This window comes from Mustela nigripes, chromosome 11 (genome assembly GCF_022355385.1).
Source record: "Mustela nigripes isolate SB6536 chromosome 11, MUSNIG.SB6536, whole genome shotgun sequence".
NCBI lineage: Eukaryota > Metazoa > Chordata > Mammalia > Carnivora > Mustelidae > Mustela > Mustela nigripes.
This window is the reverse complement of record NC_081567.1, coordinates 24812023-24837279: the sequence shown is the minus strand read 5'-3', so window position 1 is coordinate 24837279 and position 25257 is coordinate 24812023. Positions and strand designations below refer to the sequence as shown.

The 25257-nt window shown below is 44.0% G+C and overlaps 2 protein-coding genes across 5 annotated transcripts in view; both read right to left on the bottom strand.

Annotated features, from left to right (window-relative positions):
* The window catches only part of COQ7 (coenzyme Q7, hydroxylase), a 9065-nt gene extending 5236 nt beyond the window's left edge, over positions 1 to 3829 (bottom strand). The window contains exon 1 of one of the 3 annotated variants that reach the window (XM_059415970.1): positions 3687 to 3829. In XM_059415970.1, coding sequence (XP_059271953.1) covers positions 3687 to 3759 — 73 coding nt within the window. In that variant the 5' untranslated portion in view covers positions 3760 to 3829. Of the gene's footprint in view, positions 1 to 3343; positions 3483 to 3686 lie in introns of those variants that run through there. The other 2 variants (XM_059415969.1, XM_059415971.1) reach the window with 2 other exon arrangements.
* A 4502-nt stretch (positions 3830 to 8331) lies between these two features.
* The window catches only part of TMC7 (transmembrane channel like 7), a 54892-nt gene continuing 37966 nt past the window's right edge, over positions 8332 to 25257 (bottom strand). The window contains exons 10-16 of one of the 2 annotated variants that reach the window (XM_059415967.1): positions 22636 to 22753; positions 22207 to 22304; positions 21154 to 21340; positions 18232 to 18362; positions 14942 to 15097; positions 11109 to 11187; positions 8332 to 9850 (exon numbers count right to left, since the gene is read on the bottom strand). In XM_059415967.1, coding sequence (XP_059271950.1) covers positions 9770 to 9850; positions 11109 to 11187; positions 14942 to 15097; positions 18232 to 18362; positions 21154 to 21340; positions 22207 to 22304; positions 22636 to 22753 — 850 coding nt within the window. In that variant the 3' untranslated portion in view covers positions 8332 to 9769. The remainder of the gene's footprint in view (positions 9851 to 11108; positions 11188 to 14941; positions 15098 to 18231; positions 18363 to 21153; positions 21341 to 22206; positions 22305 to 22635; positions 22754 to 25257) is intronic. The other variant, XM_059415968.1, reaches the window with a different exon arrangement.

Below are 25257 nucleotides of genomic sequence, written 5' to 3'. Positions count from 1 at the left end.
AGCGAGCACAGGCAGAGAGGCCTGGAGAGGCAGAGGGAGAAGCAGGCTCCCTGCCGAGCAAGGAGCCCGATGTGGGACTCAATCCCAGGACGCTGGGATCATGACCTGAGCCGAAGGCAGCCGCTTAACCAACTGAGCCACCCAGGCGTCCCTAAATTTTGTCTTTTAAAAAATCTCCTAGTAGTAACACCTTGATTGTATTCTCTGAGCTTTGCATTAAGGCATCTCCAGAATTTTTCCCCTAAGAGTTTTACAATGTGTTTAGGTATATAAGGGGTTATCAGCTCATTAAGCAGATATGAAAAAGAGATCCAGTGAGGCCAGTCAGTTTGTAATGTGAATTGTGATGTGTGTTGGTATCACCCTGAGATGTGTTTCAAGGCTCTTAAGCACGACTACCAGATCTTTAATATAGACTTCTTTTCATTTAACCTAACTTCTACAGCCTAAAAATGTGTGGAAAACTTCACTTTGAGTACATCTGTAGGGTTTTCATTAAAAGGCTTGAGTGCTTTGGACACAAAGTGATGGGACAGGCTGGATAAAATTTGAACTTTTCGACCAGGTTCAACCAGGGTTTTAAATGCCTCACTATTTACAAAGAAGCATGGACATGGGGGTCTGAAATATGGTGACCTAGCTTTGAGCCATTCCTCTGCATGAACTGCTCCATCTCACTGAACATATCTGATTCAAGAAACTGATGGAGAGGGACCTGGATGGCTCAGTCGTTGAGTGTCTGCCTTCGGCTCAGGTCCTGAAATCAAGCCCCGCATCTGGATCCTTGTCGGCAGGCTCCTTGCTTGGTGGGAAGCTTGCTTCTCCTTCTCCCACTCCCCTTGCTTGTGTTCCCTCTCTTCCTATCTCTCTCTCTCTCTTCTGTCAAATAAGTATATACAATCTTTAAAAAAAAGAAAAGAAAAGAAACTGATGGGATCCAGGAGATGGACACCAACAACTGGATGGAGTCCAAGGTCTGCCAGGTATAATGTACCACTCAGATCTGTGCCATAACACAGCAGGTCACTCTGGTCATGACCATGTTTTTACATGGAGAACAATTTGGCACATTTGACAAAGGTAAGGTAGCCTGTCCCAAGTTGTTGCCTCCAACTCCAAGGACCTGTGCTCCCACTAACCTGGCCTCCTCGCAGAAAGAGGACTCCTACAGATTGAAACTGAAAATGACGAGCTGGCCCTATTTCTCAAGATAATCTTGCATGCTGCTTCTTTCATTTGTTACTCCTATCTCAAAACATGTTAATGGGAAAGACAACCAGGTACTCATTAAAACAAACAAACAAACAAACACAACGTTTAAGGGGAAATAGCAAAGGGCTGAGTACACAGGATGAGTTCAAATACACAGCTTCTAATGGGCAGGACTGTATTTCTATTAAAAACATACTATGGGGGCAGATGGTTAAGCACCTGCCTTCAGCTTAGGTCATGATCTTTAAGTCCTGGGATCAAGCCCCATATTTGGCTCCCTGCTCAGCGGGGAGTCTGATTTTTCCTCTGGCTCTCTCCCACTCATGCTCTCTCTCAAATGAATAAATAAAATCTGAAAAGGAAAAAAAAAATACTACACAGTTCCCTAGCACTGCCACCACTTTTCCAGATTCCGGCACCTAATAAATGATTTATTTGTGGGGTGTGTGGAAGATTGGGTCTTGAAATGTATGTCATTTACCTTTTCACGATCTCTGCATGGTGTCTTTAAAAAGTATGGGATGGTTGGGGCATCTGGCTTACTCAGTCAGTAGAGCATGAGACTCTTAATCTTGGGGCTGTGTTTAAGCCCCACAGTGGAGGCAGAGATTACTGATTACTTAATGTGTTTCTTGTCTCTAACAGTAACCTTGGACAAATCAAAATCACCATTACTTACAAATAAAATTGGCAAAAATAATCAGGTTATTTCGTTTTTAAGGAAACATATAATAGTAACAACTTTCGTAGTTATCATAAAGATAAAACAAGATACAGGAAGCAAAGTAACTTTATAAATGAAAAAGAATGATTCTTAATCTGCTATGCTCATTGGCTCAACAAAGGAACATTAAGTCACGTTTAACAATCCTCTGAGTTTTTCCCTGCACTGTCACACATTTTAAATTTGAGTAAAATAAAGTTGAGGCCAGTGCTTGAAGCTCTCAAATACATCACTTTACGTTAGTGCTTTCCCAAACTGTGAAACACCTAACAATGATGATACCTAGGAGATTTTAAATGGTATATGGGAAGATCTTAAGTGGTTTATAAACATGCATTAAATACACCCAGGTAGTTAGAGTTACTCTCTTTTAAATCTTTCTCAATTCCTCTAATATCATTGAAGAGAATGTCTCAGTTAATAAATACCTTCCTAATACTTGCTAATTCTCCCCGCCCCCCCTTTTAAGCATAAAGACGGTTTGGGGTTCAGGCCTTGGTAGACAATCTAACACAATTCATTAATTTGTTTTCAGCACTTTAAAAAAAAAAATTACTCTATTAGGGGCCAGCAATACTGGTTTTCCGCTTTTACCATGAGGATTTAATTTCTCTGAAATTATTTAATTTAAAAATGGAACACGGCTGCAGAAAAAGCACATTTAGTCATCAAAAGCACAAGTGGTTATTTCTAAAAGGCAAAAATCTTTAGGTGGTTCCGGAATGCTTTAACTTTTGGAGAAAACGACCTCACAACAATTTTCTGACGCAGCTCTGATGAAAAAAAGGATAGAAAGACCGGGGAATGGGAGAAGGTCCCATCTCCCTATCCCGATTACTATGCTTCTACATGCTTCCACCACCCTGGTGCTTCTCAAACTTCATGCAAGTCATTCGAAGGTCTTGGTAAAATGCAGACAAAGCGACCGTGTAAGTCGGGGGTGGGACCTTTGACCCTGCACTTCCTTCCCCACTCCGTTAACTATTTATTAATTATATAATAATATGCAGTTTCAAAAGCTCACAATCTATTTCGTGATTATTTTAGTCTTGGAGGATTGGGTAGTTTTTACTGAGCAGCTTTGAAAATAAGTCACGCGCTTCCAGAGTTTTCTATAATGATATATATATGTAAAATTTATATTTTAAATTTATATAAAACATATTTAAATTTATATAAAATTTATATATATATATAAAGTGAATTTTTTTTCAAATTTCTTTTCAGCGTTAACAGTATTTATTGTTTTTGCACCACACCCAGTGCTCCACGCAATACGTGCCCTCCTTAATACCCGCACTTCTAACAAGCCCACGCCTCTGGTCGCTTGACCACACTGTGCCTACGGAGGCCCTGAGCGAAGGCTAGAATAACACCCGCAGGGCACCGAACGTTCAAGGTCGCCACCTGTACTCAGCCTGGAATGCCCACCACACCTGCAGAGACGGCCCGGTACAGGTGTGCCATTACGTCATGCCACAACACGCCGACCCTGAGAGGACACTTCCGAGCGTCCCCGCTGACCACCACGCCCCTCCCACCCCGCATTCTCCCTACGCACTACGGTTCCCGCCCCGCCTATCAGCGCCCCGAAGTTCACGCCTCGAAGTCGCTCTCCGTCGCAGCCTTATGACGTCTATGAACGTCTGACCTCCCCCCCACCCCCCGTGACCTCTCTAGTGCAGGCCACATGCTAAAATTCCCTGGCCCGCCGGTTGAGCGCGCGGCCGCGGCCGTCCTCCTACCTTACCTGAGTACGGCCGCAGAGCGCCCGTGCGCAGCTGCCACAGGGAGCGACCCGCCGCCTCCGCGGCGCAGCCCATTGCTGTGACACGATACCCACTCCCCTGCGCGAGGCGGGATAAAAGTGCTTTCAGCGCAGACTGATGACGCAGAGCAGACGTAGGGCAAACACTGCGTGCCCTCCCATCGGTGGACACGCCCCTAGGCCCCTGCTTCCATTCGATTGGCTGGAAAGGGCAAGTGGAAGGAGACTATTGGACATGATCACCATCAATCACTCAGGTGAGCAACGGTTGTGAAAGAGGCTTGGGTTGCTAGAGATGAGGATGCTGAATTGCTCTTCCCGAGATCCTGCCAGGGTAAATTCCTGGGAAAAAGGATCGTGAAGGGATCTTTTACTGGCACAGCCATTGTATTTTTTGCTCTACCAACAGGAAGGAAAGTTTTCTCTGTGTGTATCCTACATTGGCTTTAAAACAGTAGAAATTGCATGGTCAATAGTGTCTCTAGGTGGTGAGACTAATATCCGAGGAGCCTTAGATCTCCTTTTTTTTTTTTTTTTGTTCAAAGAATGTGGTTTTAGGTTTTTTTGTTTCCACTTCTCTCTTAGTATTTATTTTGGTGCAAATTGTTTTGGGTATGGGATGGGCTAGGGAGAGGACTTAACACTTCTAACAAATGTACCACTCTGAGGGGGGATGCTGAGAATGAGGGTGACTATGCATGTGGGGGGCAAAGGGTATACGGGACATCGCTACCTTCGTAATTTTTCTGTGATTCCGAAACTGTTCAAGTTTTGTTGTATATTTTAAAAATAATGCAAATCCAATGATACAGCAAACCTCCTTCAAGGGATCTGTCCAACAGAAATAATTTTTCAGGGGCGCCTGGGTGGCTCAGCCGTTAAGTGTCTGCCTTGGCTTGGGTCGTGCGGTCCTAGGGTCTTGGTATGGAGCCCCATGTTGGGCTCCCTGCTCAGTGGGAAGCCTGCTTCTCCCTTTCCCTCTCCCCCTGCTTGTGTTCGCTCTCTAGCTGTCTCTCTGTTAAATCAATAGAATCTTAAAAAGAGAAAGAAAGAAAGAAAAACGTGTTCCTGGGCGGCTCAGTCCGTTAGGAACCTGCGCTGGGCTCAGGTCATGATCCTGGGGTCCTGTGATGGGAGTCCTGTATCCGGCTCCCTGCTCATCGGAGGGCCTGCTTCTCCTTCTCCCTCTGCCTGCCGCTTTGCCTACTTGGGCTATCTCTCTGTCAAATGGGTGAATAAATTCTTTAAAAAAAAAAAAAAAGTAAAAAAAATTTTTCAGATGTGTAGGGTATATATATGAAATGAAAAAGTCAAAGATGCATTTCTGGAAGGATACAGAACAAAACATTTAATATTGGTAACTTTAGGGCGCCTGGGTGGCTCAGTGGGTTAAGCCTCTGCCTTCAGCTCAGGTCATGATCTCAGGGTCCTGGGATCCAGTCCCACATTGGGATCTCTGCTCAGCGGACAGCCTGCTTCCCCTCTCTCTCTCTGCCTGCCTCTCTGCCTACTTGGGATTTCTCTGTGTGTCAAATAAAGAAATAAAATCTTTTTTTTTAAAGATTTAAAAAAAAAATTTATTTGTCAGAGAGAGAGAGCGCGAACACAGACAGAATGGCAGGCAGAGGCAGAGGGAGAAGCAGACTCCCCACCAAGCAAGGAGCCCGATGTGGGACTCGATCCCAGGACACTGGGATCATGACCTGAGCCGAAGGCAGCTGCCCAACCAACTGAGCCACCTAGGCGTCCCAAGAAATAAAATCTTTCAAATATATATATATATTGGTAACTTTAGAGGGTTGGGATTGTGAGAAGGGGCCTTTCACTTTCTACTTCACACCCTTGATCATATCTTTTTTCCAAATTACTATAAAATATTTAATATACTATAAAATAATTGAAGGTGCTAGTTATTTTCAAACTACTCTAACTACAAATAACAAACTATGGAATAGTTTATAAAATCCAAATACTTAGTGAAAGCAAGGATGATGTAACATTCTCATGTAAAGCTACTGAGAATATAAACCTCTCAAAGGCCCAGTGTGTTCTTTCTAAACCTTCATCATAATTCCACTTCTAGGGGCGCCTGGGTGGCTCAGTGGGTTAAGCCACTGCCTTCGGCTCAGGTCATGATCTCAGGGTCCTGGGATCAAGTCCCGCATCGGGCTCTCTGCTCAGTGGGGAGCCTGCTTCCTCCTCTCTCTCTCTCTCTCTGCCTGCCTCTCTGCCTACTTGTGATCTCTCTCTGTCAAATAAATAAATAAAAATCTTTTAAAAAAATAATAATAATTCCACTTCTAGGTCTCTGTCCCTAAAAAGAAAATATGTTAACAAAAATTTGTAGGTGTCCCAGTTATTGTCAGGAAAATTTCAAAACAAAATGTTAAGCAGCAAAGGAATGTTAAAAATTAAGACCCATCTGTGTGATGTTATATGATGTAGCCCACTGAAATGTTTATAAAGAACTTTTGAAGAAACATAGTAAGTGAAAAAGAAATGAGAATACCAACATGTGTTTTCTTTGTTTTCATCCCGTCCTTCCTTCCTCTGTGCTCTTTTGTTTTTCTTTTAAAGATTTTATTTATTTGACAGACAGAACACAAATAGTCAGAAAGGCAGGCAGAGAGAGAGAGGGAAACAGGCCCCCCAGCGAGCATAGAGCCCGACGAGGGGCCCGATCCCAGGACCCTGGGATCATGACCCAAGCCTAAGACAGAGGCTTTAACCCACTGAGCCACCCAGGGAACCCCTCCTCTGTGCTCTTTATCTGAAAAGGAATTTGGCTCAAAGATTAACAGTGACTGTTCATAAATGGTGCTTATATGTGATTTTTCACTTTTCTTCTCTGTAGCTTTCAGTGTCCCTGTATTTTCTATAATAAACAAGTATTTTTAAAATGAGAAAACAAAATTTCAAAAATAAAACACATATTAGGGGTGCCTGCGTGGCTCAGTTGGTTAAGCAACTGCCTTCAGTTCAGGTCATGATCCTGGAGTCCTGGGATCGAGTTCCACATCGGGCTCCCAGCTTCGCAGGGAGTCTGCTTCTCCCTCTCACCTTCTACCCTCTCTTGCTCTCTCTTACTTCCTCCCTCTCTCTCAAATAAATAAATAAAATCTTAAAAAAGAAAAAAGAACTGGGCGCCTGGGTGGCTCAGTGGGTTAAATAAAGCCTCTGCTTTTGGCTCCAGTCATGATCCCAGGGCCCTGGGATTGAGCCCCGCATCAGGCTCTCTGCTCAGCAGGGAACCTGCTTCCTCTCTCTCTGCCTGCCTCTCTGCCTACTTGTGATCTCTGTCTGTCAAATAAATAAATAAATCTAAAAAAGAAAAGAAAAGAAAAGAAAAGAACACATTAGTCTCAAATTCCATTCTCAAGCATAAAAGTAAATATATGTATTATTTTCCATTTAAAGATGAGGGAATTTCATCTGGGTGAAGACACCTGTACAAAATAATACAATTAAGCAAGTAGCAAACCCATCCCAGGTCCCATGCACCTCATGCATTGGAGAGAAAATATACCAGATGGAATTTACTAATAAAATATACCCTATATAAAGAAGATATACCCTATATAAAGAAGATACATTCAGAAGTCCTGTCTTCCTAGGGATCAGACCTTGCAGCTCTACTCTGGCAAAATTAATTCCTTTCTTCATTATTATTTACTCGTGACTAGCTGCAATCAGATACTACCAAATAAAAACTTGCCTAACTGGATTCTGCTCTTTGCTGGGATGAGAATATTTTGTGATTTCAAGAATATGGAAGCCTGCCTTGATAAAGAACAAGAACCTGTTCTTTAGAAGAATGGGGCAGAACAGAGAAACAGAGACAGGCTTGGCACTGACTTCTAAAATTCCAGCTCCCCCTGTTTGTAACAGGATGGGGGATGGGAAGCAGCTTTGGTCAGTTGCAAACAAAAGTATCTAGCAAGGAGTTAACCCTTGCACACTGATACAATGGAAGCTATGTATTAAAAAGAATGACATGGCTACTTATATGGAAAGATCTGCAAGATGTTATTAAGGGGAAAAAAGGGAGAAGCTCAGAAATACGTATTTCATACATTCAACCACACACATATATATCTGTCTGAACATGTACTATGATTTTCTGGGAGAATTAAATAAACATCATTAGCAGTGGTTCCCTCTGGAGTTTGGGGCTGGGAAGGGGAGTGCTTGAAATAGTTTTATGTCTTTTCAGTTTAAAATATACACATATAGAGGTGTCTGGGTGGCTCAGTGGGTTGAGGCCTCTGCCTTCGGCTCAGGTTGTGATCTCAGGGTCCTGGGATCAAGTTCTGCATCAGGCTCTCTGCTCAGTGGGGAGCCTGCCTCCCCTCCTCTCTCTGCCTGTCTCTCTGCCTACTTGTGATCTCTGTCAAATAAATAAATGAAAATTTTAAAAAATAATAAAAAATAAAATAAAATATACACAATATACCTCTCCCTTAGATTTAGCAGAGCCAAGGAGTCTTAAAATCACTCATCTGATGGATTGCATTAAACACTTGTGTGATTCTAGGAAAAGGCAAAGAGTGACTTTACCAAGTTCCATGATCACTTGATTGCTGACAAGAAACCTCCATAAATTCCAATATGCACACACACATTTTAAAACTTACAAGATACTGTTTAATCAGTAGTTATAAGGCACATTTGTTAGACCTGCGCTTCAACAATTACACAGACATCCCTTGAAGTTATTAAAGTTGTCAAAATATATAAAAACATTCAAGTAAGAGGTATGCAAACCAGCAGCATTTAACCGAAACAAAGATATTAGCATAAATCAGTATCGATTTTATAACAGGGAAAGAGTGGAGCTTCCATCTCACACATTTACAAACACACACACACACACACACACACATCTTGACTGTCCTCAGAAGCATGGTGAAGGCAAAAAAACATCTCTATAAGTGTGCTTGGCAAAAATGCCAACAATTAGATTTTTTTTCAAGTGAGGACAGAGTGAACTTTTGATTACTCAAAATTCCATGATACTAGTTATTAGCTTGAAAAGCTCATCGGTCTCACAGGTACATAAATATCCAGTGTTAATGCTAACTTTGGGGAAGAGGCGGAAAATGATCAGGCAAAGGGGCAAATACACAGAAATGTGTGTGCCACGGCAAGCTCGCTTTGCTTCTTGGAGCAAAGAATCATTCATTTTTGAGTAACGGAGGGTAGGGGTGATGGTGGGAAATACTGTTAGCAGCAGCTTTCTAAAACCTGTGCCAGCTTTAAACTCCAGGCTACTCCCTAGGAAAAGCTTTTGAGCCAGTGAACGGAAGGAAAACAGAAGAAAGGCTCACACAGTCTGTTACAAAACTAAGTACTTTGGAAAAGATCCCGAAGACGTTAAGACGAGAACTGATTATGTGAAACAATAATTTAGGCTTATATTCAAAGGTTCAGAGCTATCAATTTGGGGTAAGCTTATGATGAGGTATTTACTGCACCTTTTTTTTTTTTTTTTCCCTGTAATGGAAACCCTGAAGCAATTCTCTGCGTATTTTGTAAAATATAAAAGAGCCCTTAAAAAATGGATATGTGCCTTGAAGATGTCAGGAGTCAGTGTACTCCAGGTCACTGGCACAGGCTGGTCTGAGGCTGCGACCCACAGCCCTCCAGCGCTCCTGCACATCAGCCCCATCCTCTGTGCATGTCCTCACCTGCCCTTTCCAGCCTGGCTCCAAAGCGTGTAGTGTCCTTCAGAGATGGGGACCTGAGTGCAGCGAGGGAAATGGCATTTTGGAAGACTTGAAAGACAAACTTTGCCTCTTAGTTTTGATGACCCAGGGCCAGGACAGACCCAGCACCGTGGAGGCAGTTTCCCCCTGAGCACGAAGGCTGTAGCAAAATGCCCCGGGAGCTAAGACGTCAAGGTCCTAACAAGGTCACCAAAAACAACGCCACGACACCCGCACGAAGGGAGCCGCCTTCAGGAAAGACCTGAACTCCAGAAAAATATATTTTACAAGTTCCGCTCCAAACCCAGGTGGACTGTGTAGGCTCGGCTGGTCACAAGGTCAGCTTAACGAGCAGGTTCCTCATTGCCCATCCAGTCGGTTCTTCATATCCTTCTGGGCTTCTGTTAGTTTCTGGATCAGGTAACGCTTGTCACGACTTTCCTAAAGGCAGAAATCGGCGCAAGAACACATTCAATATATTTGAAAACAAATGTCTTCATTTCAACAAAATCAATTACCCGTCAGACTCGGGGTTAAGGATCCCAACCCCTGGACTGTGGTAACGGCCTCCAGACTGGTCTGCCTCTTGCTCTCTTGCCCCTCCACAGCCTCTTGTCCACAGAGGAGCCAAGAGTCTTTAAAAAAATAGACGTCAGACGGATGGGGCGCCTGGATGGCACAGTCGGTTGAGAGTCCGACTCCCGGTTTCTGCTGTGATCTCAGGGTCATGAGACTGAGCCCCAAGTCGGGATCCGCAATCACTGTGGTGTCTGCTTGATATTCTCTCTCAAAATCTCCCTCGCACCGGCTCACGCACACGCTCTCTAAATAGGTAAATAATCTTTTTTATTTTTTTTAAGATTTTATTTATTTATTTGACAGAGAGAGATCACAAGTAGGCAGAGAGGCAGGCAGAGAGAGAGAGAGAGGAGGAAGCAGGCTCCCTGCTGAGCAGAGAGCCCGATGCGGGGCTTGATCCCAGGACCCTGAGATCATGACCTGAGCCGAAGGCAGCAGCTTAACCCACTGAGCCACCCAGGCGCCCATAAATAGGTAAATAATCTTAAAAAGAAATGTACATCAGACTGCTACTGTGATTGGTTTCCCATCACACTCAGAATTAAACCCAAACTTGTCACCAGAGCCCTCACACTGTGCCGTGACCCTAGCGGACAATCCAGGATCATCTAGACTCTTTGGCCATGCCACCTGTCCCCGGGAGTGGCCTCGCTGTCCCCTCTGCCTGTTACTCTCATCCCCGAGGCCTCCCACAATGGGCTCCTCGTCCTTCAAGTCTCAGCTCCAATGTCACCTCCTCCAAGAGGCCCTCCGTGACCACCATCTACAGCCCCGGAGGGCCGTTCCTCACCTAACTCTACCGTCTGTGTTATCTTCACAGAGGCTCCCGCTACTGGAATTCATGGTTTTTCTGTAACTATTCAGCAGTCTCGTCTCCCTCTGTCACCACTGTATCCCAGCACAGTATGAGGGGCAGGCAGTGATCACTGTACACACTGAAGGCATGGACAAGCCCATGACTACGTGAAGCTGGAGAAGGCCTGGCCCCAGTGCAGTTCTGGGAAGCAGTGGTGAGCCACGCCACGGCATTCCATCCCCTCCCTGGGGAAAGCGCCACTCTCCTTTAGTTGTCCTGGGTAGATGTCCCCAGCCATGACCCTCTGGACCTGCTCTTCCTTACCAGGGACAGCTGCTCTCGGAGCTGGACCACCACCCGCTTGTGCGCTCCGGCCAGGGCGATGAAGTAAAACATGATGAGGCTGTAACACAAGGAAGCGGTCACTAAGGAGTCTGTGCCAGCTGAAGGGCCGCTGGATAAACAACCCGGTCCATTTTGCCCAGAACAGGTTCACTTCTGTTAGGAAGAGAAAGAAAGAAGAGAGAGGGAGGAATGGACAGACAGGTGGAGGGGAAGGAAGAAAGGAAGAGAGGGAGGTAGGGAGGAAGGAAAAATCTGGGGTGTGACGTTCTGGGATCCAGCCCCGCACTGGGTGTAGAGATTACTTTAAAAAAAAAAAATGGGAGGGAGCGAGGGAAGAAGAAAGGGATCTCTCCTAAGCAGAGGACATAAGAAGCAGCCCCAGAGGGGTATTTAGTTAGCAGTGGTAGTAGAGACTGATGCATGCCTTGCTTTTTAAGTCAATATTAAAAGTTGTTGTTGTTCCCCTGGCACACACGGTATGACAGGGAAAGAGAAAGAGATAGTCCAGACAGCTCAGTATGGAAGGAACTGGCTGTGGATGATCACTTCCCCGGCCCCCGCTTCCTCATCTACAGCGAGGATAATACAGTAAAACCTGGGGAACAACAAGCCTAGGATAATAGATCTTTGAATAAAAGCAACGGGCTGTTGGCTCCTGTCTTCTGTGTGGTCCCAGATCTCAGAACGGGGGTGGCTGAAGTTATTATCTTTGGGGACAGGGGCATGTGGAGTGGAGGGCGAGCCACCAGGAAAACCGTAGGCAACCTCATTCCATTCCATGAAGGGGCGGTGGTTTCCTGTCTAATCCCCCCAGACAGGGCTGAGGAAGTCATGGAATCGCTCTTATCAATGATACTCTTCTGGAACACACTGTGGCCACAAGGCAAGAATGGCCAGCCATCAGATGGTGCCAGCCAAGCCATAGCTTGGAGTCAAACCCTCCAGGACAGAGTAGCTGGATCCTGAGGTACTCAGAATCCCAGGCTGACTGTCTGCCTAGCTTCCCCAAGCCATTTTATTAATCTCTATCAAAGGTATCCTACCTTTAGCAAATAAATTTTTCGGGTTCTCTTCTTGCATGGTGGTGGGGTTTTACGGTCAGAATATATCAAGAGATAATTGCAGTGATTTCATTACAGTTAATTCATGCCAGCTATAATCAATTCTAGTTATCTGTAGTAGTTACATTCCATAAAGCCTCCAGGAACACTGACCTAGTGACTTCTGAACCAGTGCCCCTAGGGGACGAACTGGGGTAGGTTCCTTGAGTCACCGGTCACAACATTCTTGTCAAATGATCAATACCCTATTTTATGTTTCTTATTTATTGAGAAAGTTATCAAAATATAACCTTGTTTCTGTTTAAAGACATCTTATTTAAATATTATTGTTGATTCCTTAACATTGAACCTGGCATCACCAGCGCTATCATGCATGCCCGAATGAAGCTTATCTAACTTACATATTTTCTTCGCAGGGCACATCCCAAGCCCTCTTGCACCTAGGAATGACTAGAAGCCCTTCAGTATGCTTGGGGCCAATTTAAACAGGGAAATGACCCACCAAAAGCACAAAATGCAAGAAACCTGGCCCCACAGAGATCACAAAAGGACACTTACTTATAGTATGAGAGCTGAAACAAGAAGGCAGACTACTGAGCATTGTTCAAGTCTAGCCGGTAACATGCATGCTATGGCATGAATGTTTGTGTGTCCCCCAGATTCATGTTTGAAATCCTAATCCCAAGGTGATGGTATTAGGAAGTGGGGCCTTTGGGAGGTGCTAAGGTCATGAGGACGGTGCCCTCATGAATGGGATTAGTGCCTTGATCAAAGGGACCCCAGAGAACTAGCTCATGCCATCTGCTGTGTGAGGATATGAGAAGTCTGCAAGCCAGAAGACGGCTCTCACCTAACCACACAGATGGACACCCTGACCTTGGACTAGCAACCTCCAGAACTATAAGAAATAATTGGTTATAAGCCACCTAGTCTATGGTATTTTCTGTAGGCAGCAGCCCAAACAGACTAACATAGTGATTTTGGGGTGACTCCAATTTTTTGCCACTGGGTGCAAGTCCACAAATAACCATGAACTTGCCTCAAGCACTGATTTTGGGGTTACAAAATATTTAGCAAGTAGGCATATTCATAACACAGACACAAAAAATGGAATCCATTAATAATCAGGACAGACTATAATTAAAACAACACCCAGCACATAGTAAGACCTCAATGTACATTTGTGATTAGAATTATTTTATTATTATTATTTTTTAATGTAGGCTCCACACCCAGGATGAAGCCTGATATGGGGTTTGAATCCCTGACCCTGAGACTGAGACCTGAACTGAGATCAAGAGTTAGACACTTAGGGGCACCTGGGTGGCTCGGTCAGTTAAGCATCTGCCTTTGGCTCGGGTCGTGATCCCAGGGTCCCAGGATCGAGCCCTGAGTCGGGCTCCCTGTTGAGCAAGGAGCCTGCTTCTCCCTCTCCCTCTGCCTACCGCTCCCCCTACTTGGATTCTTTCTCTCTCTGTCAAATAAATTTTTAAAATCTTAAAAAATTTTTAGATTTTTAAAGAAATTTTTAGAAATTGAATTTTTAGAAATTAAAAAAGAAATTTTTAGAAATTAAAAAATTTTTAGAATTTTTTAAATCTTAAAAAAAAAAAAGAATCAGACACCAAATGAGCTACCCAGATAGCCCTAGAATTACTTTAACCCTCAAAATGAATCACTATGCAGAAAAGCTTCTTGTCACCTTGATATAGAATACCTGTCATTTACTGTGCCTTTACTAAGGGCCAGGTCCTCTGCTACCCATTTCACTATGTTAACTGTATTGCCTTCTTCTCACAACCCTATGAGGTATGTGCCATTCTTACCTCATTTTCCAGGTAAGGAAACTGAGGCACAGGGAGGACACATTCTATGTATAAGTAGTGGAGACAGGGTTCACGCACATGCTTCTAATTCAGTGCTCTTCTCTCTCCCCAGTAATCACTTTCTTTATCAAAGTGCAAGTGATTTTGTAAATAATACTATTAATCAGCAATGGTTATTGGGTTTTTATGGCAGGCATTGGGCTAAGTGCTTTAGCTGCAGGATCTTTTTTTTTTTTTTTTTTTAAGATTTTATTTATTTCTTTGACAGGGAGTGAGAGAAGGAACACAAGCAGAGGGAGTGGGAGAGGGGAAGCAGGCTTCCCACACCCGATGTGGGGCTTGATCCCAGGACCCTGAGATCATGACCCGAGCCAAAGGCAGATGCTTAATCTTACTAGACCTGCTCAATAACCCTCTTAAAGAATCACAATTTTGGAGCCTCCAGGTGGCTTCCAACTCTTGGTTTTAGCTCAGGTCATGAGATCATGAAATTTTAATTAGGAATTTTAATTTCTAAAAATTCTCAAGGTCCTGAGATCAAGCCCTGTGGCAGACTCCGGCTCAGCACAGAGCCCATTCGGGATCCTTGTCCTCTCCCTCCGCCCCTCCCTGTTCACATGTGCATGCTTTCTCTCTCTCTCTCGCTCCCTAAATAAATACATAAAATCTTTAAAAAAAAAAATCACTATTATGATGCCCATTCTAAAAATGGGAGAGAGAGAGAGAGAGAGAGGGGAGAGAGAGCACACAAGGAGGGAGGGGGCAGAGGGAGAGGAGAGGTTCTGTAACTTATCAAGTGTAGCAGGCGAGCTTGCTACACTTGCTAAGTTAATGTTATCAGGTTCACAATAATGTTTTGCATTATTGCCTTCTCCACGGGCCTGCACGGAAAATACTTGCAAGGGTCCGGGCGGTTCTTACTCACCAGATGATCATGAAGAAAGGCACTGCGAAGGCTTCCGATGTGACGCCATAGACCAGGGACTGCAGAGAGCTGGGAAAGGTGCTCACTGTCTTGGGGACCACCTCCCACGTGGTGTTGAAGTTGGTGAACGGCCCACAGGCTTTCGAGGAAGGGATGCTGCCAAGACATAGACCCGGGGGCTCAGGGCGAGGCACCGAGCACAGGCTGAGCATCTGTCCTCTCACACCCACAGGCTTGTTACCAGTGACCCGAGAGGAACTGCCTGGTCTTACGGGCCGAATGGAATATTCTGGTCAAAAACGCTGACACTGAAACTTCATCTAGTCTCTAGACTGACTTTCAGGTCACAGGAAATTTAGCACAGAAGAGTAAGTTAAATGGCACTGTGAGGTAACAATGTGATTTTATTCACCGATCTCTTAATTTGGAGGTGAGGAAACTGTTGTGGACTCTGCAAAGAATCAAAGATTCTGTTAAATGAATTAATTTTTTAAAAAATATGCTCCACACCCAACATGGGGCTAGAACTCACGACCCTGAGATCAAGAGTCATATGCTCCACCAACGGAGCCAGCCAGGCGCCCTTCAAGAATCCAAGATTAAAAGAGTCAGCTTGGCTGGCTTGGTCAGATGAGAATACAACCCATGATTTCAGTCAGGGTCAGGAGTCCGAGCCCCACACTGCATATAGAGATTACTTAAAATAAAATTAAAGGAGAGTAAGGAGACATAGCAAATAAAAGCAATGGGTAGGGGTGCCTGGGTGGCTCAGTGGGTTAAGCCTCTGCCTTTGGCTCAGGTCATGATCTTGGGGTCCTGGGATCAAGCCCCACATTGGGCTCTCTGCTCAGCGGGGAGCTGCTTCCCCCTCTCTCTCTCTGCCTACTTGTGATCTCTCTCTCTGTCGAATAATAAATAAAATCTTAAAAAAAAAAAAAGCAATGGGTAAAACATGAAAGATCCTCATTTTAAAAACAAGGCCATAAAAGACTATCTGGGGACAAATGGAGAAATTTGAAAATGGCAGAAATATTAGTATTAATTACATCGAATAATGTTATTGCAGATGCGTGAGAAGGAAGATGCTTATTTTTAGAAGCTGCACACTCAAGTATTTAGTTCCAATTTTCTGTGCACCCCCAGATCTCAAGATGGGGGTGGCTGAGCTTATTATTGAGGTATGCCGTGGTGTCCATAACAATCTCAAATGGGTCATGACAGCCATAAAAAATGTAGGTGCAGAGAGAGAGAGAAAACAAATGCAGCGAAATCAAAATGTTAACAACTGGGACATCTAGTTGGAGGGTATAGGAGTCTTCACTGTTGCTATTTTTTCAAATTTTTCAAAATAAAAAGTAAGAAAAAATCAAAATTACAATGGAAAAATTTTGTCATTAAGACCTACAAAGGGGCGCCTGGGTGGCTCAGTGGGTTAAAGCCTCTGCCTTCGGCTCAGGTCATGATCCCGGGGTCCTGGGATCGAGCCCCGTGTCAGGCTCTCTGCTCAGTGGGGAGCCTGCTTCCTCCCCTTTCCTCTCTCTGCCTGCCTCTCTGCCTCCTTGTGGTCTGTCAAATAAATAAAATCTTAAAAAAAAAAAAAAAGATAAAAAAAAAAAGACCTACAAAAAGCTCCCTATATTCACATCACAAAGATCCGTGTGTATGATTTTCCATTGCAGCCCAACTTTATGGGTTAAAAAACACTCTGGGAAGGGGCGCCTGGGTGGCTCAGTGGGTTAAGCCGCTGCCTTCGGCTCAGGTCATGATCTCGGGGTCCTGAGATTGAGCCCCACATCGGGCTCTCTGCTCAGTAGGGAGCCTGCTTCCCTCTCTCTCTCTGTCTACTTGTGATCTCTACCTGTCAAATAAATAAATAAATAAAATCTTAAAAAAAAAAAAAAACACCACTCTGGGAAGCAATCTAACTATTCCGTAAGGAAATGGATGAACAATTTATGATCTATTCATAAAACAGAATGCTAAAAAAAAAACCACTGAAAGAGACACAGAGATCTGAAAAGACTGGTTCCCAGGCAGAAACTAAGTAGTTGGGAAATAGGACTGGAAAATGAATTCCCATCATATATTCTTATACTTTTTGAATTTTGTGTCATGTGAATATATGTATTATATAAAAAAGTCAAAGTTAAAAAACATTTTAAAACAATGAGAGTTCTATATATGTTGGTATGGAAAAGGGCACAATATAAAATTAAGTGGAAAAAAAAAAGCAGTCAATCAGAGTTACAGCATTATTCCATATGTGTCTTTTAAAAATAAATACATTGTTCATATGAATTTCTGGAAGTATCAATAAAATATTAATAGTGGTTACTTTGGCAGAATAGGACCAGGAAGGGATGATGAGGGGCACTTTATTTCTCTTTAATTTATACTCTTTTGTACTGTTTGACTTTTTATATAACATCTATTATTATAACAAGAAACAATAAAAATATATATACTCAAACTGGTTAAAAAACAAAATCTGACAGATTCAAAGTTTAAGAATTCCAATTTAAAGATGAAGAAATGAAATTGCATGAGAATAAATCAGAGAGATTGGTAAACTATAACCCATGGGCCAAATTTGAACCCTCATCTGTTTTTTATAAATAAAGCTTTATTGGAACACAGTCATGCCCATTAGTTTGTATACTGTCTGTGGCTGCTTTCATAATGTCACAAGACAGTTAAACAGTTGCTACTGACACTATATGGCCTACAAAGCCTAAACATTTAGGCTTGCCCTTTACAGAAAATGTTTAATGGCCTTTGATATAAATGGCTATACTCCTAGGAAGTAGGGTCACTGGAGTTTGAAACCCCAATTTTTGATCCTTAGTCTTAAGCATTTCTACTCTTACCGAATTCCACACTACACTCTATATTCCTTGTGGCATGTCTGAATCATCTCTATACTCCTAGCACCTAGCACAGTGCTTGTCACACTGAAGACACTCCAGGTCTTCTTATTTTTGTAACCAGAAACAAACGAGATTAGAAGAGAGGTCCCAGGCAAAGAGAGTAGGGCAGGACAGACCTGCTGGTACTCTCTAGAACAAGTGCAATAGTATAAGCCCAGCTTCTGGAAGTGGACCAGGACATTCCAGCATCCAGAGAGGGATTCCAAAACAAAGGTGGGCCTGGCCAAACCAGGAGTGACTTACCGACTTCTGTAGATGGAACCTCATGAGGAAAGCCAGTAAAGAATTCAAGGGATCCTTGAACAGAAAAGAGGGATGTCCCAAGAAGCAAACAAATGTTCTAGAAAACAGAGTCATATTTACCGTGCCATGCTAATTGTCAGAGGTATTATGGCCAAACACAACCCGATCAACAACACCAACAAGAAGAAGAAATTAGAATTGGAGGCTCTGAACTGCCTGGGGGAGGGTCGGCAGGTATAAAGAAGACTCATCTAAAGGGAGAGAAGCAAAGAGAAAAAAAAAGTAAGAGTCTAGCTTCCTTGAAGATCAACGAGCCCATTCATGCATTCTATTGGGAATGTAAACGGGTAGGACTTTTCCAGAGGGTAGTCAGCAATCTAGATCAAAATGAAACATGATTCATCCAGACCCTCGACCCTGGAGAAATTCATCCCAATGAGAAAACAGAATAAAGGGGCCAAAATACATGGATATGGATGTTTACTGCTGCAGGTGCTCATGTGTGGGGGTAACTGGAAGCAACCAAAATAGCGATTAACAGGGGCTGCTTGAAGGTTCAAGTAGTGTACAGTGAGATACTGGGGAACGCTTCGAGAGGGTGAGAGAGCTCTACGTCCTGGATGGCACTGTGAAATGTGCCCTATGATCTCATTTACGTTTTTTGTTTTTGTTTTTGTTTTAAATTTGACAGAGAGATAGATCACAGGTAGACAGAGAGGCAGGCAGGGGTGGGGTGGGGGGAAGCTGGCTCCCCGCCAAGCAGGGAGCCGTTGCGGGGCTCAATCCCAGGACTCTGGGATCATGACCTGAGCCGAAGGCAGAGGCTTTAACCCACTGAACCACCCAGGCACCCCCTCATTTACGTTTTTTAAAAAGTATTCTTCATAGGATTTTAAATATGCATTAAATGGATCTATGCTAACAAGACCAAGAGAGATTTTGTTTGATTTTTTATAAGCATATTTATTCTTCCTCTGTATTAAAAACCAATATTTCCAGGGTGCTTGGGTGGCTTAGTCAGTGAAGCAGCTGTTTTTGGCTCAGGTCATGATCTTGGGGTCATGGGATCCAGCCCCATGTTGGGCTCTCTGCTCAGCAGGGAGTCTGCTTCTTCCTCTGCCCCTCCTCCTGCTCTGTCACTCTCTCTCTCTCTCATGCTCTTTCTCTCTCTCAAATGAATAAATAACATCTTTTAAAAAAAGCAAATTTTTTTTTAATAAAAACAAATTTTAATAAAAGCAAATTTTCTACCAAGGTGAAAAAGACTTGTGGAAACATCAAGTGGAAAGGAGTGACGGGTACATTTATAGGCATACAATTTTTCCTTAATATTTTTAGAGACTACGTTACTGGGCCTCAAGCTGCTCTTACCTCGCAGTAGCCAGAAAATCTTGTGAGCTGGACAGCAATAAGCGCCAGGGACCCCTGGTGTCCTATTCAGGGGTGGCTGGCTGGTCTGGCCTGTGGTGTCACAATTCAGCCCAGTGCCCATGACCTACTCTATTACCCCCACATGTCTTTACTAAGCCACACACCAGAAAAGCACTGGGTGACCAATATTTTCAGGGAAAGGAAAAAGTTCTAAGTTTTCTGACATCTATCTCTCTTTTGGTGCTTTCAACCAACTCAAGTTTCCACATGAAAGCACCAGAACATTCTTCAAAGGCCAAAACATCTGGGTTGGAAATACAGCCCAATTCAAGGTGCTGCTTACCTAAGGATTAAATAGCTTAGGCCCTCGAGTGAAGTAAATCTGGAGTCACTTGTAAGCTGTGTGACCTGGGGCTACTTACTTAACCTCTCTGAACTTCAGCTTTCTGATTTGTAAAATCAAAAGATGAGTGTAAGCATTCCATGATGACCTGTGTAAAGTGTTCAGCAGAGTGGGGGCACATGGTATTCTTACAACTGTTATTACTGTCATTATTTATTTTTTTAAAAGATTTTATTTATTTATTTGACAGAGAGATCACAAGTAGGCAGAGAGGCAGGCAGAGAGAGAGAGAGGAGGAAGCAGGCTCCCTGCTGAGCAGAGAGCCCAATGCGGAACTCGATCCCAGGACGCTGAGATCATGACCTGAGCCGAAGGCAGTGGCTTAACCCACTGAGCCACCCAGGCGCCCTGTCATTATTATTAATGCTATTATTATTACCTCCATTTCTGAATCCTTAGGGCTTGGCATAATAGGTAATAAGCAAGCGTGGGGCCTGTTAACAGAGGGCAACTCCAGAAGAAGGGTTGGAAGTTACTGTATACATGTCTGTATATAGTTTATAAAGGTTTTTTTTTTTTTTTTAAGATTTATTTATTTGTTTTGAGAGAGAGCGCCTGGGGTGTGCGGGCAGGGGCAGAAGGAGAGACAGAGAGAATCTTAAGTAGACTATACTGAGTCTGGAGCCCGATGCGGGGCTCGATCTCATGACCCTGAGATCAGGACCTGAGCCGAAACCAATGCTCAATTGACTATGCCACCCAGGCACGCCTGTCTATAATTTAATAGTGAGCATATATTGCCTCAATAATAATAATAACAACAGCTCAGTTAATAAGCCCAGATCAATTAGTCATTCACAGAGCACTCTACCCAATAAGCACTTAGTTCAGCCACAATGCTTGGGCCTGTGAGCCATTTGAGGAGCGACACAAATACTTGAGACCTGAAAATAAATACATCGGCCCCAACATCCAAATGGAAAATGATAAAACTTAATTTAATAGATGTTTTGTGAAACATCACCAAAATATGCCACTGCCCACTGGATGGCTCAATTGTGGCTCCCCTCTTAGTCAGTTACTTACAAAAACAACATTTAAATCATAGGGGCAAAAAAAAGGCTTAACAAAACTCTCAAAATTATAAAGATGTGGAAATCCATCCCAAGTCTTTTTTCCACAATAAAAATACACACCAAATAAGGGATGTAATTTTGATAAGTCTGATGGGATGTGTGTGTGGGGGCTGTAGACACACAACCTGCTGAATGCCTTGGGAGATCAAGAATAGTCCAGAATAGGAGCTCCCCCACCCCCCCTCTCCTTACCTCTTTCACATAAAAGATGATAATGAACTTTAAGGTTGCAATGGCAGGGAGAAGCGGTGAGAAAAAAGCTCCAATCCAGCAAATGGTCTGCCCATAGACGATCCCCAGGACATTATCGGGAATGGCGAATTCCTGTTGTCCCCAGCACTGAATCAGCTTCCAAGAAGAACAGTAGGTCACCAGGAGCCTGGACACGAATGGGACAATATGTCACCTGGACTGCCAGTGCCTGCCACGACCACAGAACCACATCTACCCTATCAAGGCTGTTTCTACACACATTTCTCATGCCTTATAATTTGTCAGGGTAGCCCCTCCTGATGGGCATTTAGGTTGTCTCCAGTGTCTTTGCTGATATGTGACACTCTACAGTGAGTGACTGTGTGTGTTAATCTCAGGCCCCTGGTCCCAGGGGGCCAGATGAGTTAGACAAGGTTCATTTTCCTCATTGGGAATGTGGGGGAATTTTAACCCAACGTACTTCACCAGGTTGTGGTGACAACGGATGACACAGGCAGTCGCTATGCTCGTTTGCCACTCAGCCCAAACAGTAACGAGCATTCACACAGAAAATGGCTTATGAGAACCCTACCACCTAGCTTGCCACTTCTCGGAATCCGACATTCTCTCCCTCTGCCCCTCCTGTCACCACCCCCCAACTCTCTCTCTCTCTCTAAAAAAATAAAAAAATAAAGAAAAATAGAGTCTACTGGGTGACGCAGTCAGCACAAATCTTAAATAACTTGCCCAAGGTCACATGACCAGCAAGTGGCAGTGCTGGGGCGTGAACCTGGAGGGTCTCCCCTGACAGTAGCTGTGCTGATGGCCAGAAGCCATCTCCATGGGAAGCAGAGCCATTTTGGTTTCTTGTTGCCTTTCAAGGGGGCACCTAATGGACTATGGGGTCAATGGCCTAGAGGCAACTGTAAGTCTTTGGATGGTTATCAGTGATTTCTGTGAACTGAAGAGCAGCTGTGATGGGAGCCTCCACTGGGGATATGGAAGGGACTGGAAGGGGTAGGCGGAAATCAGAGGGGTACCCCTCATACTTACTTTCTGGGAAAATCCACAAAAAGCGTCACAGCCAAGATGATAATGAGGTCAAAGATCATCAGCTTGTACATTTCCTGCCCAACCTGGGTCTCCCAGCACTGAAACCAAAGAGATCAAGAGAAAATGAGGCCCAACGTGGGGCAGAGAAAGCCAGGTTCTCACACTCCTTCCAATAGCCCTGTCCACCCTCAGATTCTGCTGCCTCTGGAGGCCATCCGCTGACGCTCCTCCGAGATGCAGCACACACTCTGGTGTTCAAGCTACAGAAGGGCCTGCTGTGTGAGACTCGGCTACACAGCAGGAAAGCAGATCAGGTGGGATTCAAACCCATAGCTTTGAGGGCTGTTCTCTTGACTTTGAGCCTGTCATACACCTCCCCCCCTGCCAATTACCGCCCCCTGCAGGACGCCCCCATCCCTGCAGGCTCACCGGGTAGAGTTTCTGGTTGTAGCCACACAGCTCACAGGAGTAGTTATCACAGGATGTAATCTTGGAGCCCAGGGTGAACACCAGCACACAGATGGTAGCCAGCCGCATAAAGACACACCTGCGGGGGGGGGGGGGGGGGAGGGGAAGAGGCCTCAGGGCAGGCTGGCTACCTGGAACTAAGGCTAGAGAGCAGAAAACCTTCAAACCAAACCCACAAATAATCAGTTTCTGTTTGGGATTCTGAGAACATTCTAGAAATGGATAGCAGCGCTGGTGGCACAGCATGGGGAATGTACTTAATGCCACAGGACTGTACACTTACAAATGTCTAGGGGCACCTGGGTGGTTTAGTCAGTTAAGTAAGTGTCTGACTGTTGATTTATGATCTCAGGGTCCTGGGATCAAGTCCCATATCACGCTCCGTGCTCAGCATGGAGTCTGCTTGAGATTCTCTCTCTTTCTCCCTCTGCCCCTCCCCCGCTTGTGCATGCACTATAAATAAATAAATAAATTTGAATTTTTTTTAATTTTTAATTTTAATTTTAATTTTTTAAAGATTTTATTTATTTGAGAGAGAAGAGGTGAGAGGGAGCAATAGAGCAAAGCAGGGGGAGCAGCAGGCTGCGGGAGAGGGAGAAGCAAGCTCCCTGTTGAGCAAGGTGCCCGATGCAGGGCTGGATCCCAGGAGTGGGATCATGAGCTGAGTGGAAGGCAGACACTCAGCACCCTAAGTATTTTTTTTTTACTGTCTACAATGGGGGCACCTGGGTGGCACATTCAGAGGAGCATGTAGTCTCAAGGTTGTGAGTTCTAGTCACATACTGGGTGAGGAGATTACATAAAAACAAAATCTTTTTTTAAAAATGTCTAAAATGAAGGGGCACCTGGTGGCTCAGTGGTTTAGGCCTCTGCCTTTGGCTCAGGTTGTGGTCTTGGGGTCCTGGGGTCGAGCCCCACGTCGGGCTCCCTGTGGGAGCCAGCTCTCTCAACAGGGAGGCAGCTTCCCCCCTGCCCAAACCCGGCCTGCCTCTCTGCCTACTTGTGTGATCTCTGTCTGTCAAATAAATAAACAAAATCTAAAAAGCAAAAAAAAAATGATAAAAAGATGGAAAATAAATAAATAAAAATGTCTAAAATGGCAATTTTATGTTATATACGTATTTTGCTACAATTTTTTTTAAACGGTAAGGGAAAAAACAATGAGCAAGCTGGGAATTCCTGAACCCATGATGTTATAGCCACACTACAGAACATGATGCATTGCTGAAGGGAACTAATGGAATCTTTTAAGTATGAGCTTTGAGTGACGTCTGATATACTGAGAAGGGGAAAAAGCATGTTACGGAGTGTCACTTATATATGATCTCGTTTCTCAAAGAACATAAAATGGGCGAGTAAACACCAGGAACCCCACAGATGAGGGCTCTCTTGGGAAGCAGGATTCGAGACAGGAGGGCAGAGTGAGCTAACCTTTTTGAAAGATGATTTTCTATTGTTTGGCTATAAAAAAAAAAGAAATATGAAAAAGTGGGGGGAAAAGCAAAGCCATACATCTGCTCATTCTTCTCATTACGTAGCATGCCACCTGACAGCCTATTCCTCCTACTGGAATTCAAGGAACCAGCACCACTCAGGAGGGGCCCATAACTAAAGATGGAATCGAATAAAAAGTCAGAATTTACACTGTAGTTTATAGCAACTGTGGGCAACAGAATGCAGAACACAAAGAAACAATGAATTAAATCCACACAAGGGGACATGCTACAGGACAAATGTTCATTTCTTCCACAAATCCATGGCCTAATGAAAGGGGTAGGGGTTCTTAAAAGAGTAAAGGGGGCTTAAGAGACATAACCACCAAACGTAGCATGTGGCCTTTGTCTGGATCCTGCTTTGAACCAACTAATCCTGGAAAGTCCTTTGCAACTTCATTGGGAACTGACTTAATTTTATGAGGTGTGATGATGGTCTGTTAAGGGGGGATAAAGGTGAAAAAAGATTTGCTTAAAATAATCCAGCTAAAGTTGGGGGCGGGGACAGATGAAACAAGATCCGCAAATGGTTGGTAATGATCAAAACTAAGTGATGGAAGTTCTATTTTTAATTTCTTGAGGAATCTCCACACTGTTCTCCAAAGAGGCTGCACCAACCTGCATTCCCACCAACAGTGTAAGAGGGTTCCCCTTTCTCCACATCCCCTCCAACACCTGCAATGCACTCCTGGGTATCTACCCCAAAGATACAGATGTAGTGAAAAGAAGGGCCATCTGTACCCCAATGTTTATAGCAGCAATGGCCACGGTCACCAAACTGTGGAAAGAACCAAGATGCCCTTCAACGGATGAATGGATAAGGAAGATGTGGTCCATATACACTATGGAGTATTATGCCTCCATCAGAAAGGATGAATACCCAACTTTTGTAGCAACATGGACGGGACTGGAAGAGATGATGCTGAGTGAAATAAGTCAAGCAGAGAGAGTCAATTATCAGATGGTTTCACTTATTTGTGGAGCATAACAAATAGCATGGAGGACAAGGGGAGTTAGAGAGGAGAAGGGAGTTGGGGGAAATTGGAAGGGGAGGTGAATCATGAAAGACTATGGACTCTGAAAAACAATC